Below are 16,199 nucleotides of genomic sequence, written 5' to 3'. Positions count from 1 at the left end.
ATAACTAATTCATAATATTTTTAAACAAAATTTGTTTTTTCTCCAAAAACAAATTTTTTTATATATAAGTTTTGCAGTATTAGTGGATTAAGAATAAAAGAGAAATTAACTTTTAAGATTGATGGAACATATTAGTGGATCTATGATGCTAAATATGATAAGAGGATTTCTCACGAAGCCATCACGACTTAGTACCATTGTCTATTAGGGTGGAAATAAGTTAAGCTGCCTTATGCTTTACAATGTTTAAGTTTGGTCTATCAAAAATTTTATGACCCAAATCTGCCTTTATGTAAGTTTGGTATGACCTACTAACATGTTTAAAAACATATTTTATATGAAGATTTTTAAAAAAAATAATATGATCTAAGTTTAAATAAACTAGCAAATTAATATAGATCAATGTGATTAAACTCTATTTTGATATTTAATATGAATTTTTGGAAAACTTGACTATATAATAGGGTGAAGAAGCAACAATATATATAATATTTGAAACATGATAGTCGTTCACAAATTACATCGAAAAACGTGATATATCCCATATCTATGCTTTTCTAACCTTCTTGTTGCCAAGGTACACAATTCCGCTCTAAAGTTCGAATTTGCTCTATTTATCTATCATCATTTACTTTGCATTTATGAGAAAGAAAGTTTATAAAAAATATGGTGAAATATATATATTGATGTACTCATTAATATAAAATGGATAATAAAAAACCCACTTGGGTTGGTCTGGTGGTGTTGGCTTAAGGCCTGAGAGTGTGCTCTTCCTCGATGTCTCGTGTTCGATTCTTTTCGGTGCCAATTTAAGGGGGTTAATTTAGTTTCTTTCCTCGATGTCTCGTGTTCGATTCTTTCCGGTGCCAATTTAAGAGGGTTAATTTAGTTTCTTATAAAAAATATAAAATGGATAATGATAACTTGAGAGTAATGCACGTAATGTATCCCTTTAAAAAAAAAGAAGTAATGTATTACTTCTGCACATACATTTTAAATAACGCAGTACATGAATAGAGAAGAATCAACGGTTGAAGAATATGAGAGCATCATACATTTTGTTGAGAGAATAGAAGTATTGACTTTTAAAAAATCAAACTAATAATTTAGAAATTAGAATTTTGTGCACTCCTTTTATGTATGACGTAAATACTCAAATCAATTGTTGAAATTGTATATGATCATATAAATTTGGTTCTTAATTTTTTTGTCCAATCGTTTAATGGATATAAATTTCTCACTTAAGATGAATAAGGTATACGGCAACGTCCTTCAACTGAGTTATTTACGGTACAAAATGATTAAAATCATTTAAATAAAGTGGGTAGGTTGGGATAAACCTAGATTTCACGTACAAAATAAGATATTTAATTTCCTCTTTTGTGTATATTTTTCTACATCAATGCCATATAAGACAAATTTGAGTGATATTTGCAAACAAGAAGTTAGGAACAAAGCTAAAAAAGCACTCCAATCCAATGATACTTTTATAGTTTTATTTTAATAGGCGGACGCAAAGGTAAACGATGGACGTTTCCTCAATAATTATCACTGCTAATTCCAAAGCCAAGATCACAACAGACCAAGTCATCAAGCTGGATATCACATGTGTGAACCTTTGAAACTTGAAAGTAAGCCCATATAAAATATTCTTATATTAATTAATTAAATATATTGTAATATTAGCTGTGCTGCAGCCTCATTATATTCACATACATACACACACGTCAACTAACACAAAATTTTGTTCAAACTTCAAAACCAACCTCTTGCGTGCAGAAAACTCTAACTTAATTTATTTGCATGTTGCTACAACTTTCTTGGTATTTTGCCTCCTTCATACTAGTCCATATCTATCTATCTATATATATTTGCAAACGTAAGTATTCATTGTTCAACTATCCTTATCCTTAGCTATAGGTAGTCACCATTCTATAAATAGCTGATATTAAAACCAAACTAATATAACCAATTTTTACTGAGCAAGACATGGCTTCTACTGGTGATCCTGAGTACAAATCATCTTCAACTCCGGCTCCGGCTTCTTCGGTTGGTGTTGATCACTCTAAGTTTGATTTGATCCTAAGGTTTCTGTTGTTTGCAGCATCAGTGGCATCAGTTGTTGTGATGGTTACTGGTAATCAAACAGTATATCTACCTGTGCCACGACCAGCCAAGTTTAGATACTCACCAGCCTTTGTGTAAGTTTTGCATGATAACAACTATTAAGTTTGCTAAGTCTGCTAAGTTTTATGTTTGTTATATATGTGTCTGCTTATTTTAGTTATTTGCAATATTCTTTGGTTTCTTAGTAGTTCCTACTATGGAAGATAGTCATGTTAGAAATATACACCTCTCTCGGTTGAAATTCAAACTTTAATTCGACACGTATATATCAACGCCAAGAAATTATGTAAAAAAAATGGATTTGGATACTAAGCTTAACAACTTTTCCATTTATGTTACAGTTTTGTTTCTTCATTTTTTCTTGTATAAATTGTTTCATAATTTATGACACATAACTAAGGATATTGTACGGGTAAGAAATTATACTTGCCAATAGTGAGAATTATTCTCTTTGTCTCATTATGTGTGTTATTTAGAATATTTTTATGTTTCAAATTATTTGTAATTTTGCAATACCAATACACCATTTATTATTATTATTATTATTTCAATGTAAGAAGCCAATTCTCCATTTGATTTCTACGTACAGCTTTGCTTTCTCCACCATATTTTAAGACCTTGTTCTCATTGATATTAATTGTTTTTATCAACTTGCAATTAATTTGACATTTATAATGTTCAATAATCACAGATATTTTGTGGCTGCATTCTCTGTTGCTGGGCTTTATAGTATCATTACAACTTTTATATCACTCTCTGCCATCCGAAAGCCAAACCTCAAAACCAAACTTCTCCTCCATTTAATCTTCTGGGATGCGGTAATTGATCAATTAGCCTTTTAATTTCATTTTTTACCTTGCTAAATATTATTATACTAATCTTCTCCTTTTAAACATTATCCAATGATTCTCTTGCAGGTGATGTTGGGGATATTAGCTTCAGCAACAGGAACAGCTGGGAGTGTTGCATATTTGGGTTTGAAGGGAAACAAGCATACTGATTGGCATAAAATTTGCCACATCTACGACAAATTTTGTAGGCATATTGGTGCCTCTGTAGGAGTTGGATTGTTTGGTAGCATTGTCACTCTTTTGCTCATTTGGATTTCAGCTCACAGCATTCATAGTCGAGTTCCAAAGTAGATTCAAAGAAAGTTGTGGATCATTCTTCTTCACACATATATGCACTTATTTATCTTTGTAGTGAATTGTTTGTTAAGTAATTAGATAGTGTGTTTAGTGATTTATTAATGTTTAATTGACTTCTATTTTTGTGAATGTTTGCTTTCATTGTTCTTGTAAATGTGTGTAATTATCTACCAAGGAGCACATTGTATTTTACATTCTATTAGTGTGGCACATGATTTTGGGTTATTTTGCTCCCTCAAATATAAAATAGATTGAATAATTAACCAAGAAAACATTCTCTTTTAATGATTTGTACTGTAATTGTGCAAACCAACCATCTATTCTATGTAAAACAGCCTACGAACGGAGTTTATATAACAACATCTAAAAAATATTTTTGATGTCCATGTGACCTTAAATCGACCATAATTGAAGTTACATCAGCAACATTCAACAATTCTATGAAATATCAATAAACGTTTCTATGTAATATATCAATAAACGTGATGTGGCTGTGATTTAAAACCAGTATCATAGCATGTCACAGAGAGTGAGAGACTATACCCATACAAGATGTGATAGTTTCTCCTCTTTAAAGAGCATTTTAACTCCTAACCGGAAAAGTTACAGTAGCATGGTTGGTTATGAATGGTGCTATGTTATTGATGCAAAGTTGTTTAAATTGGAAGCAAAAGCCACAGTTCCCGCAGGTTAGAAAAAATTTAACCACAAAACAAGTGCTTTCACCTACACACGCAATGCATTTGCTACAATGTATGAAACAATTGAATAGGGCATTTTTTACCGGCGAGAAGAAGAGAGATTGTTAACAATACAAGTACTAGTAGGCCATGCTGCAGCACTTAAAGGTGCTGTTGTTCTTCTCATCGTCATATTATGAGCTTGGCAATCACTCACATGAAAAATCTAATAGCACTGTAAGTTTTTTTTTGTTGAATAGCAGTGTGTGTATACATATAACAACAGAACTACTAAATGTGCCTAACAAGTAACATCACCAAAACCTTTATGTCTTCTTTTCATTTTATAAGGTGCTGCCAAAATTCAAGTTTGTGAACTCTTAAGTTATAGACGAGATATGGAGATCTAACATTCCAATGGGAAGAAGATAATGAGCATTATAATTTATCACTGTACTGTCTTTGATGATATACTACACATGTATCATTATTGCAGAATTTTGTAAAACTATAACTATACACATACTAATAGATATTCACACATGCTATTACTGATAAATATGGACACTTATAGTTGGTGCTAATAAATATTAACACTTTTAGGTGATATCCTTGTGACTATTCCAATCTCTGGGTAACCTGATAGGACCAAGGAATTGACTTATGACCAATGGCAGATATCTGAACACGTAAAACCTCATGAACAGTACCTCGACGAAGCACTCCCAAAACAGACTCACCGTCTTCTGTTGCCAGATCTGCCAAAGAAACCCAACGAAAAAGTAACTCATCCCTACCGCGGTAGCCATAGATCCACCTACCAAGTTTCCACCACTTGACGCATACATGCCGATTTGATATCTCACAAGTCCGAAGGGCTTCTACAAGATCATCACCCTGCCAACAGAGACACTTGCATATGAAATACACATCACTCTTATCTAATCCTTCAAAAGATTAGCTCGATAAGGTATTGTTCCAATTTGTCTTCTCTAAAGTGAGGGATGTGATTTAGAGAATAAGTTGTAGGATTATAATCGTTGACCACCAAATTATCAGTTGGGATTTTAACAGTTTCACTAATCACAATCTTAACCGTAAATCAAGCGTTAAAACTATGCACTTCACCGTCTAATGAGCATCCCTCACTCTAAAGGGGTAAAACATAAGGCAAACTATATAATTAAATATTTGAGACACTATAATATGTCAAATAGCAATTTCTATATAAAGTGTTCCTTGGGAGAGAGAGAAAAGTGGCAAAACATATATTACAGAACATGGTTCAACTTTATCTTCTTCATTTCTCATGTTTCTATACAAAAAATCAAGGAATAAAGGATTGAAATGATATTCAAAGGAAAAGAAAGCAGGTAAAAGATGAAAACATACACCTTATCTTTTAAACTTCGAAGCATGCAAATTTGGGAGAAAGTAAAAAAATGATAAGATTAGGAGCTGTTAGAAAACATTATCTTATTTTCAAGAAACAAAGCAATTTTGAGCATCTGTACAAATAATTTTTTAGGCTAGTAGCTCTTCTTAGAGTTGGCTAATATTAGGCGTGTTCAAATCTTAGAGTTTATCCCTGTGTCCTTTGCGAGGAATAGTCGGAGTATGAGGTGTTTTATCTGTGATCGCAGATTACAGATGACTTGTATTTGATCTCTGACTGGCCTTTCGCTTAGATCCTTATCAATAAACTTCTAATTATCGAAAAAACCACCCTATGTAATAAAACTGACCAAAAGATATTTTATTTGATTGGCAGAAAATTATAAATATCTATGAAGAAGTTGAAGCAAGGAACCGGATAGGTGACTTTCTGAGTTAAATGTAAAACAAGAAAAAAAAAAACTTGTACAAATAGTTAGCTGAGATAAACTTGAAAAAAATTTAGTACATGCAATGAAACAGCTGTTTGGATTCACAGTTGGAAAATGTAAAACCATATGTCAAATGGTAACCATGTTTTCTAGCTTCAGCAATAAGTTGACATTTAACTTTTGTGAAGCTCTCTCATTTTATTTTTTAACAAGTAAAAAATCATACAGTTATTTTAGTGGAGAAGCTATCATAAACCAGAAGCTATTCTAAACCAGGCAATATGCAAAAGATAGAATTTGAAAGAGGAAAATGCAAACCACTGCTCTAACTTGTAAAGGGATCAAAATTAGCAAGGTTTTATTTGAAATTGTAGTTTTTGAAATCACAAATGTTTTGAGTGCTGTGGTTTTCAAGAAAAACTCTATATATTGATTCCTTAACTAATGCCCTAAGGGCACTAGCTAGCAAGACCCTTCTTTTTTCTAATAGCAAATGTTAGTATGTTAAATGCTATCTTAGTATTTTCCCCTTTGCCGGGATTCAAACCGTGGATCTTTTATTCCGTAACTCATTTAATCTCTTAGAAAAACCAAGTAAGCTACCCATACTCAAAAAAAAATAAAAGAGGGGGAAAAAGGATGGAATACCGGAATCCCAAGGCTTGTCATGCAATAATGCACACCAACCAAGTTAAGCAACACATTCATTTGAGGTTTAAACAGGAACCTCTGGATGTCTTCAAAACCAAACCTTGCGCCATTAATGATTTCAAAGGCTTGCAGATAGTCTCCAACCTCAAGCGATTCATTACGTGAACATGCTTTCAAAAACCTCTCAACAGACCCTGCTCTAATTCCCAACTCGACGTGCCTCTCGACGTACAATCTTCTCCATGTCTGCAATCCAAACTCCAAATAATTACACCACATATCAGTAATAACACTACCCAAACCAAACCTGCTCAATATCTAATATGCCAATAATGATAATGAATGATATTACACATAATTTTTCTGTCTCATATTAAGTGTCGTTTAAGGTTGCACATTTTCTAGGAAAATCATTTAGTGTGCATAATCTTTGATAAAATAAGTTTCATTGACTAAAATCATTTATTATTTTTTATTAATTCCAATTGTGATGCTTGGGGCTTATTTCGATTGACTTATTTAAGCTTACCTATTGAAATAATTACTCATAAAACTGTTTAGGAGACCTTATGAAAACAATTAATAGCATCTCCATAAGTTGTTTTCAGCTTATTTCCATAATCTCTTTAAGATAGTTTATGAAAACAACTTATAGCTTATATGAAAATAATTTGACTTTATTTTATATTTTGTTATAGAAATAACTTATACCTAACCACTCATATGATAAGCGCCAATGCTATAAGCACTTAACTAAGCTACATATCCAAACATGAATATGAGACTTAAGGATTACAAAATTATACTCCCTCAGTCCCATAATAACTGAGCCATTTTCACAAAAATATTGTCCAATTGACTCATTTCACTTTTCAATACAATATTAATTACTTTTTTTTCAATTATAACATTAATTAATATTACTTTCACCACTCTCAATTCAATATATTATACTTTGAATTTATGATAAAGAGAATGCACCAATAGCTGATAAGGGCACTCTAACCCATTTTTCTCTCTCTTTCACTTATACACTTTTTCTTAATAAGTGTGAAATGAGCCAAGGGTGGGAAGGAGGGAGTATAACCAAATTTTCCAGTCACTAAAACAACAATAATTTAACAACAAGGAACAAAGAGGCAATTTCCTTCTGAACCTAAAAAATAGTTGAACTTAAAAATGGAAAAAGGTTTTTTTAGAGTTTTGATGATCACACAGAATCCAAATTGAAATAAAGTAACAAACTTTGGTAAAATAAGAAATTGGGTGAATCTAAAAAATAAGAAAAAATCATGGGTACCCTACCTTGATATAGGGGGAGAGAGAGGAATGGAGTAAGGGCCATCTGTTAGTGACAAGAGAGTGCCAAATGGAATCTGAGAAGCATAGTTTTCTCCAGAATTTTGAACAGCAACCCAAAGCACACAAATCACGCACCTGGAAAACGTGAAAGAAGTAAAAGGGTGAATGAAAATGGAAATGGAAGGTGTAGCATGCATGATATGATGATATAGGTAAAATGGAAATTAGAAAATTGGAACCTGAAGAAGTGAAGCGATTTTGAAGTTGATATCTTCAGGGAGGGAGATGAAGAATGAACTAGAATCTGCCATATCTTTGGATATGATGATGATGCAGTTTGTATAACCATAAGGATCAGGTGTACCTGTACCTGTACCTGTACCTGATCTCTGTGCATATACATAACTTCTATAAACACTCAATTTGCTACTTATAATTTTCCTCAATTTAATACTCAAATTAGTTTTTCACATTTTTATAGCTAGAGAGAAGTAATTATAGGTATTATTCAAACAAATGTTATTTTAATATCTTAAAAAATAATTGTTTTTATCAAGTATTTTGTCTCTCAATTTATCTTGACTCTATTTTACAATCAAACACAGTACAATCAAAACGAAAAAAATATAATTTTGTAAATTATATATTTAATATCAAAAAGTTTTAAAAATTTGTCTTTTCAATGTAAAATTTATCTTTCATTTTTTATTGGTATTATTCGAACACAATTATTTATTAAATGAGTTCAACTATTTTTCTTAAAGTGTGTATTGTAATTTTTTTGTTTATGAGATTTAAGTGAGTACAACAATTCTTTGATAGAAATTAAATTGGATTGTGGAAAAACCGCGAGAGATTAAATTAAGTTTCAATTATTTTTTTTGGAAAAATTGAGTCTTCACTTCTAAAGTTTATAAATTGAGAACATTAATTAATACATTTTTTTTAGGGGATAGTAAATCAGTTGGAAGCTGCTCTATAAATAAATAAAATACAAAATCTGCAATTACGTATAACACCTATTCTTTTTATAGTTTTAGGCGTGAGAAAGAAGAAGCGTGAGGGGAACATGTATCTTTTTCTTTGATTATTATCTCATGTGGTTAGTTTGTCTATTTATTTCTAACTTTTATATCTCTTATTAGAGTTCTACGTCATTAAATAATAGGTGCGATAATAACAGGTCAATATCGTAAACCATTTTCCATACAATAAACCAAACTTCATAAAAAAAAGCAGAAAGAATTATGGACAATTATTGTAATTAGATATTTTCGCTTGATTTTCACAGCCACAACTGCAACAATAACAATTATTTTATTTTTTTTACTAAACATGTTGCAAGCATAGATCCCCTAAAAAAATTGTTACATGCATAGATAGTTAGTTTTCACATCATCAAATACGGGTACTCACCACTTGATATTTGATACTTATATATCTTATGATACAACATTATTAGGGATGGACAATGCACTATGTCTTGGGTCAGTTTAAGGTCAATTATCTTACCAACCTTGTTTTTTTGTAGCTGTCCTTAATACTTCAACTTTTTCTATCCTCATCGGAGAAGATTGTAAAGCAATCAATCAATACGGCATAATCATGCCTTCTTTATACTATGTAACTCCACTTTAGAAATGATTATATTAGAACACAAACAAACAGTATTAACAATGTATACACACCGTATAACATATGTACACTGAAAACGAATCCTCAAAACTCCAAATTGTATCTCAACCGTATAGGAATACGGTGTCCAATGTCAATTTTTGTGTTCCCCAATCATTTCTCAATTTCATATATTCATAAAAATACTGAAATTACAGACAAAAAAAATATCCTTGACAGTGGTAAAAAAGCTAGTCTTATTAACTCATTTTCTTTAACTGCACCACAATTTATGGGGTGTCTGCAAAATAATTTGCTTTATCACTTTTGTCTGGTAAAGTTATGATATTTTGAATTACCATTGCCACATTCCTTTGATTATTACCATTTGCAGCTTTTAAAACTCAGTGGGAGAAACTATTATCAGGTTTTGAACTCTGTGGTGTTGCATTTGAATGAGAGAAAATGTGGTTGTGGCAAGTGAGGAAAAAGTTGAGTAAATGTGTATTGTGAGACATGGGGTGTGTGTTTGGGAAAGAGGGTTCAGAAAGGAAGAAAGAGGTAGTGAAAGTTGTTGCTAAGGTGGAGGAGTTTGAGTGTGAGGTTCAAAATGATATGAAAAATGAGCAAGATGGTGGAGAGGATGAGAAGAGGAGGAGACAAAGGGCAAGGAGAGAGAGGAGGCAATCTTTGAAGGCTAATCCAAAATTGAGCAATCCACCTAACCATATACATGGTGAACAAGTGGCTGCTGGGTGGCCATCTTGGCTTTCCAAGGTTGCTGGAGAAGCCATACATGGATTGACGCCTCGAAGGGCCGATTCTTTTCACAAACTTGATAAGGTATGCCAATGCCTTGATTTGTTTTTGTTATCTTCATATGAATTTTTCAGAATTTATTGCTTATTGTTGTGTGCAACTCGTAGTTTACTGATTAGTAGCCGCTCGAGAGCAGGATCTTAGTATTTAAACACTAGTTGTATTTAAATTGGACCGTACTAATTAAACATAAGCTGTACTAAATAATAGACAGGTACTGCACAGTCGAAGACGTAAGCACAATTCTATTTCTAACGTTTATGGTGTTTGCCCATGTCAATGTAATCAACATTTTGGAAAATAGTAATATGGATTTGAGACATGGTAGATTCTTTTGTTGTTTGGTTGTAAACTTAAAATTGAGATTGAGTCTCTTACTTCTGTACTATTTTTCAATCAGATTGGACAAGGTACATATAGCAATGTTTACAAAGCTAAGGATACTATAACTGGGAAAATTGTTGCATTAAAGAAGGTTCGTTTTGACAATTTAGAACCAGAGAGTGTGAAATTCATGGCCAGAGAAATTCTGATTCTGCGTCGTCTTGATCATCCCAATGTTATCAAACTAGAAGGTTTAGTGACTTCTAGGATGTCATGTAGTTTGTATCTTGTCTTTCAATACATGGAGCATGATTTGGCTGGACTTTCAACGAGTCCCGCAATTAAGTTTACTATGTCTCAGGTATTGAAATAGTTACCTTAGGTGATTGCAATTGTTTATGATTCAAAAAGAATATTTTTGATTTGGAACTTGTTTAGGTTAAATGTTACATGCATCAGCTACTTTCTGGACTGGAACACTGTCACAACCGTAATGTGCTGCATCGTGATATAAAGGGATCAAACCTTCTTGTTGACAATGAAGGAATTCTCAGGATTGCTGATTTTGGATTAGCATCCTTCTTTGATCCTAATCACAAACATCCTATGACTAGTAGGGTGGTTACTTTATGGTATCGATCTCCAGAACTTCTTCTTGGAGCCACAGATTATGGTGTAGGAATCGACCTTTGGAGTGCTGGCTGTATTCTTGCTGAATTATTGGCTGGAAGGCCTATTATGCCTGGTAGAACAGAGGTAAGATCTCTAATTCGGATTTGCTGTGGTCACAACGGTGACAATTGGACCGAGATCAGACGATGGAGAAAGTAGCAGATTATGATTTATTTTTTTTAAACTCTTAAATATTGAGCTTGAAATCTAGATTGTCCTGTCATGATTCAACGGCCACCGATGTGCTGACTGTGTGGAATTTGTTACTCCAGCAAATCCAAATCCTACTAATTTCATTGTATTGTTTCTCTAAGGGCATATTTCAACTTGTTTGTGAGATTTCTGGTTCTTCATATTGCTGATAATATAATATCCTTCATGCTTCATAGGTGGAACAACTACATAAGATATTTAAGCTATGTGGTTCTCCTTCTGAAGAATATTGGAAAAAGGCAAAGTTGCCACATGCTACAATTTTTAAGCCACAACAATCATATAAACGGTGCATAGCAGAGAAATTTGAAGATTTCCCACTATCATCATTACCACTAATTGACACCCTTCTGGCAATCGATCCAGCTGAACGTCAAACTGCCACTGCTGCATTGCACAGCGAAGTAAGACAGTAATCTAGTTGTTAAATGAATCTTGTGAAATCACATAGATCATGTATGTTGTTCGAAGTTTGACATACGATAAATTTTGTTTGAATTCCTTAATGTTTAACTAATTTAACGTAAGAATCTAAGTTTACTGTTACTTTTTATTTTTTGCAGTTCTTTACAACCCAACCTTATGCTTGTGAACCCTCTAGCCTTCCAAAATATCCTCCCAGTAAGGAGATGGACACAAAGCTTCGGGACGAAGAAGCTAGAAGGTAACAACTTAAATTTGGTTTTGAAGTCTAACATTAACTTCATCAAGATTTTCTTTGTTCTAATACACACACACATGCATGACGAAAATTTTCTGAACTTCTAAATGCGAGTTTCAAATATCTTATGAATTTTCGTGTGAATAAAAATTTGACATGTCCATATATTAGGTTATTTTGCCATTCAAGTCAATTCAGTTCACTTCTCTTCTTTCCTTTCCATTTTATGACTTTAGATTAAGAGCTGTTGGCAAAGGTGATGCTGTTGGCGCTAAGAAATCTCGTTCGCGTGATCGAAGTGGGAGGGGAATTCCAGTTCCAGAGGTCAATGCTGAGCTGCAAGCCAATATCGATGTATGTTAGATCAGGCACTATATTCATTTAAAAAAAAAATACTTCTAATACTTTTATTTTTCAATACTGCGGTAATTGTTTAACTCTTGTCATCACAGAGATGGAGACTGGTAACGCGCGCTAATGCTAAGAGTAAAAGTGAGAAGTTTCCTCCTCCACATCAAGATGGAACTTTAGGCTATCCTTTTGGTTCTTCATGTCATATGAATCCAGTTTTTGATCCTCCTGATGTTCCATTTAGTTCCACAGACTTCTCATATCATAAACCAAATATTCAGACCTGGTCCGGCCCATTGGTGGAACCGAGGGTGAGTGCGCCAAGGAGAAAGAAGAACAAGGCAGGTGACCGGCATATACAATCGAAGTCATCAAAGGACATAAAAAGATAGAATGTAAAGAGTTTCAGTACAATACCAAAAAAGGAAAATACTACTTATCGCGAAAACAAGCCTCACGAAATTGTACACAACATGTGATTGGTTGTTTCCTATCACTCATTCCTCCAATGTATCCGACAAATACAGAACTAAAATTTCCACCACAAAAAGTATCACATTGATATTTGTGAATTTCGTGATGGAAATGCTTTGTACTAAATAGCATTTTTGCCCAAAAATTACAATTAAGTATTTTTGATGCTGCAAATGCTGCTTCAAGAAGATATTGTACCATTTCTTTCTAGTCACAAGTGAGATAGAAAACATTGTGTTTCCTGCTCCCATTTCTTTCTCAATCATCAAAGGGTTATTAATCTTATCTTGTAGTATATCTTAATCTATTTTTCTTCTTTATTAAACAGTTTATGAACATTTAACGAGGTGGTTTTTCCAAGCAGTTTTATTGATCTATGAGTATGATTCTCCCTAATTTTAACATTCACTCATAATGTTCTCCCTTTGATCACAGCTAGCCATCAACCTGTGAAATGTGCAAAATTAATGTTTTGCTTAAGCTTTTTGGTTTCTTCCTTTAAGGTTATGCACGAACACCGTCCTTCGGAAATCGTGGTAAAGGTTCTGCTTCAATACATGATTGCTTTTGTTCTGGTACCGCATACGTGAATGGTACCTGCATTTATGACAATGATATACTTTTTTATCAAGCTATTACACTGAGAAAGAAAAAAGGATTCTGTTTCTAGACAACTTCAAAGAGCGCCTAATGTAGAAAGATGAACTAGCACCAGAAGTTGCATGAAAAATAAAGAAAAAATGATAAAAATATTTGGTTGATTGTGTATATAAAATAATCTTTACAATGGATATTTGTATACTTAAAGCAGCTAAGGAACTTACGCTACACATATGTGCCACACTCTTGACCCACTAATTCATGTATTACATCATCCAAGATCGTGGCTAACAACACTGACATACATAACTACCATGTCGATTGAGTTACATTTCAAAACCGTCTCATCAGCTAAGTTATCAACTTTCTAACCAGCGAACCAATGCATTCATAACCCTATTATTAAAAAATAAATAAACTTTCATGCACGTTTTGAACGTAGTTGGTTGATATCTTTCTCTTTTTTTTTTATTTTTTATCAAAGCTCGGAAAATTAAATTGCAAACAACTGGCTAGACTATAGGCTGCCAAACAACTAGCTACAAGCACATCTTAAGAAACATATAGTTGGGATTGCTTTTTATAACACCCTTTTTGAAACGAGTTTGGATATACTCACTACTGGTTGATATCTTTCTCATCTGGCTAAGTTGGTGACAAATTGTATTATTGTTGTTGTTGGGTGTATGTCGTCTCACCTACGGTAAATTATTCATGTTCTTCAGGATTTTGTCTTTCAAACTGACTATGTTGTCAATTTTATTTTATTCTCTCCATTATCAAATTTTATAATAAGATTTTAACAGATTTGTGTCAAAAAAGCGGAATTATGTAAAAAGAACAATATGACAAACTTGTAAAATGAGGTAAATATATACTTTAAACTATTAGAATATAAAATATTCATTGTATAAACATTGAGTGGAGAAAAGCAATTAGAAGATTGAAGATTTTAGGCATGACCATGTCACGTATCAACCAACAAATGAGACCTACTACACCTTTCATTTCATGTTATGTTATCACCTTGACTTAATGATCATTCATGCTAGGCTAACCATTAACAAAACCCGAAGAAGATTCGTTTTTGTGTATCCAGCACCATAAAATTAGCCAAACCGTTAATGACAAAATCAAACAATACTATACTAAAAAGGGGTGTTTTAGATTTGTCGAAAATATTAGTGTAATGTTTTTCTACGTTTTCTAAGCTGTATTGTTTTTACTTTATGATTGTGTTGTGGTGGACCATTTGGTTGAATGAAAGAGGTATATTGTCGTTTCTAAGCGGGACAATAATCATTGTATTGTGTCCATGATGAAGCTACTGTCTGGGCTGTGGAAATTATCATCAGTCCGTACAGTTCCACTACCCCGAAAGTTGGAATTGGAATGGAATACTAATACTAAAAGAAAACCCACATGGTTACGGTTATCCTTATCCCGTGGTTGTAGTATGCTCTTCCAAAGAGTTTTTCATTCAAATTATGAGATGTCAATTTCTATAAATCCGTCCTTAAATAGAATCAGCTAACAGCATCCATAATGAAGACATTCATTTTTGAGTACTTAAATAGGTTTCACGTGTACATATCATTTATTTATAATTTTTTTAATAGTAGTATCTAATAAGAACTCTATCCCTCCAACCTAGCATCTCACAAAAATTCCTTAAATGAGACCCATTAATCAATTATCAATAACTTTATATCATTACATTTTAATTTTTTAATATTAAAAGAGCGAGGATCCCGCTTAAAAATGAGGTCTTAAGTAAGACCCTGGAAAAAATTCTCTCCAATGGAGGTACCTAATAGATATCGGGTCTTAACTGGTTATGACCCTCCCACTGAAAATGGTCTAATGAACTGTGATCTCAAATTAATCCGCCGCCAACGACTTAGATAGCGAATTTTAAAAATTTATAGTAAAAGAGAAGGTTTTTTTAATTGAGCCTTTGGCTCTTTTAGTATAAAAAATGGTACTAGTGATACTTTTTTATCGACAAAATAAATAAAAGAACATGAATATCTCAAACAGAGAAAATATGTGAAATACAATAAAATATCTTAGAAGTTAAAACATTTTATTTTCTTATATATAGAGTAGACTAAAATATTGTTTAAAAGTTTTAGAATTCGTAATTTGCTTCGACTGTTAAATTTTTTTTAAAAAATTGAATATACAAAAATCAATTATTTTCTATATTTTGTTGGAAAGTTATTTTGAATATAAAGTTTATAAACAAAGAAGAGATATACTAATACATATTTAAAGTTTCCCCTAAAAAGTACATATTTAGAGTTTTTTTTTGTCGATCATATTTAGAGTTTAGTTGTGATACATTGTCAATGTAAAAAAATTACATTGTTAGTAAATCACTATCATTCATGTGTGATTTTAAAAATAGTTATGATTCCTAAAAAAGTAGTTACGATGAACATCAAATATTTTTAATAATCCAAAGATCATTAAAACTTGTACTTCATATATTTATCGATATTTCTATATAACTTGTTGACGCCTAATCTTTTTATAAAACTTGCGAAAACCAAAATACATGTGCGTGTGTGTTGGTATTTTGTTTTTAGTCCGGGTTTTTGCTCTGAGATGAAAGTTAGAAAAGTATGAGATAAGAGAGTAGTGTGCGAAATATAATTCATTTATGTAATTTCTAAAACTCTTTTTAACATATTCCTCATTTTCTTTTCACAAATCTCAAATCACCATTGTTAAA

The 16,199-nt window shown here is 32.4% G+C and overlaps 3 protein-coding genes across 4 annotated transcripts; 2 read left to right on the top strand and 1 right to left on the bottom strand.

The window, feature by feature from the left end:
- Positions 1–1,851: 1,851 nt before the first annotated feature.
- LOC11422342 (CASP-like protein 1D2) lies at positions 1,852–3,547 on the top strand. The gene is made up of 3 exons (XM_003609534.4): positions 1,852–2,201; positions 2,819–2,945; positions 3,045–3,547. The coding sequence occupies exons 1-3, from the start codon at positions 1,990–1,992 to the stop codon at positions 3,267–3,269; spliced, it is 564 nt and encodes a 187-aa protein (XP_003609582.1). The 5' UTR covers positions 1,852–1,989; the 3' UTR covers positions 3,270–3,547.
- Positions 3,548–4,354: 807 nt separating this feature from the next.
- LOC11415166 (uncharacterized) lies at positions 4,355–8,140 on the bottom strand. The gene is made up of 4 exons (XM_003609533.4): positions 7,974–8,140; positions 7,738–7,869; positions 6,430–6,678; positions 4,355–4,852 (listed from the first exon to the last, which is right to left on the bottom strand). Exons 1-4 carry the CDS (start codon positions 8,043–8,045, stop codon positions 4,574–4,576), a joined length of 732 nt encoding a protein of 243 aa, XP_003609581.1. The 5' UTR covers positions 8,046–8,140; the 3' UTR covers positions 4,355–4,573.
- A 1,379-nt stretch (positions 8,141–9,519) lies between these two features.
- On the top strand, positions 9,520–13,147 carry LOC11422341 (probable serine/threonine-protein kinase At1g54610). 2 transcript variants are annotated; one of them, XM_039833433.1, is made up of 7 exons: positions 9,520–10,191; positions 10,568–10,852; positions 10,951–11,247; positions 11,553–11,780; positions 11,940–12,040; positions 12,274–12,391; positions 12,490–13,147. In XM_039833433.1, exons 1-7 carry the CDS (start codon positions 9,865–9,867, stop codon positions 12,778–12,780), a joined length of 1,647 nt encoding a protein of 548 aa, XP_039689367.1. In that variant the 5' UTR covers positions 9,520–9,864; the 3' UTR covers positions 12,781–13,147. The 2 variants fall into 2 exon arrangements, with proteins under 2 accessions (XP_039689367.1, XP_003609580.1); XM_003609532.4 differs by having other exon boundaries at positions 9,531–10,191; positions 10,930–11,247.
- Positions 13,148–16,199: the final 3,052 nt, after the last annotated feature.

Source organism: Medicago truncatula, chromosome 4 (assembly GCF_003473485.1).
Source record: "Medicago truncatula cultivar Jemalong A17 chromosome 4, MtrunA17r5.0-ANR, whole genome shotgun sequence".
Taxonomy (NCBI): Eukaryota; Viridiplantae; Streptophyta; class Magnoliopsida; order Fabales; family Fabaceae; genus Medicago; species Medicago truncatula.
The sequence above is the reverse complement of the archived record's forward strand: the minus strand, read 5'-3'. Positions and strand labels throughout refer to the sequence as shown.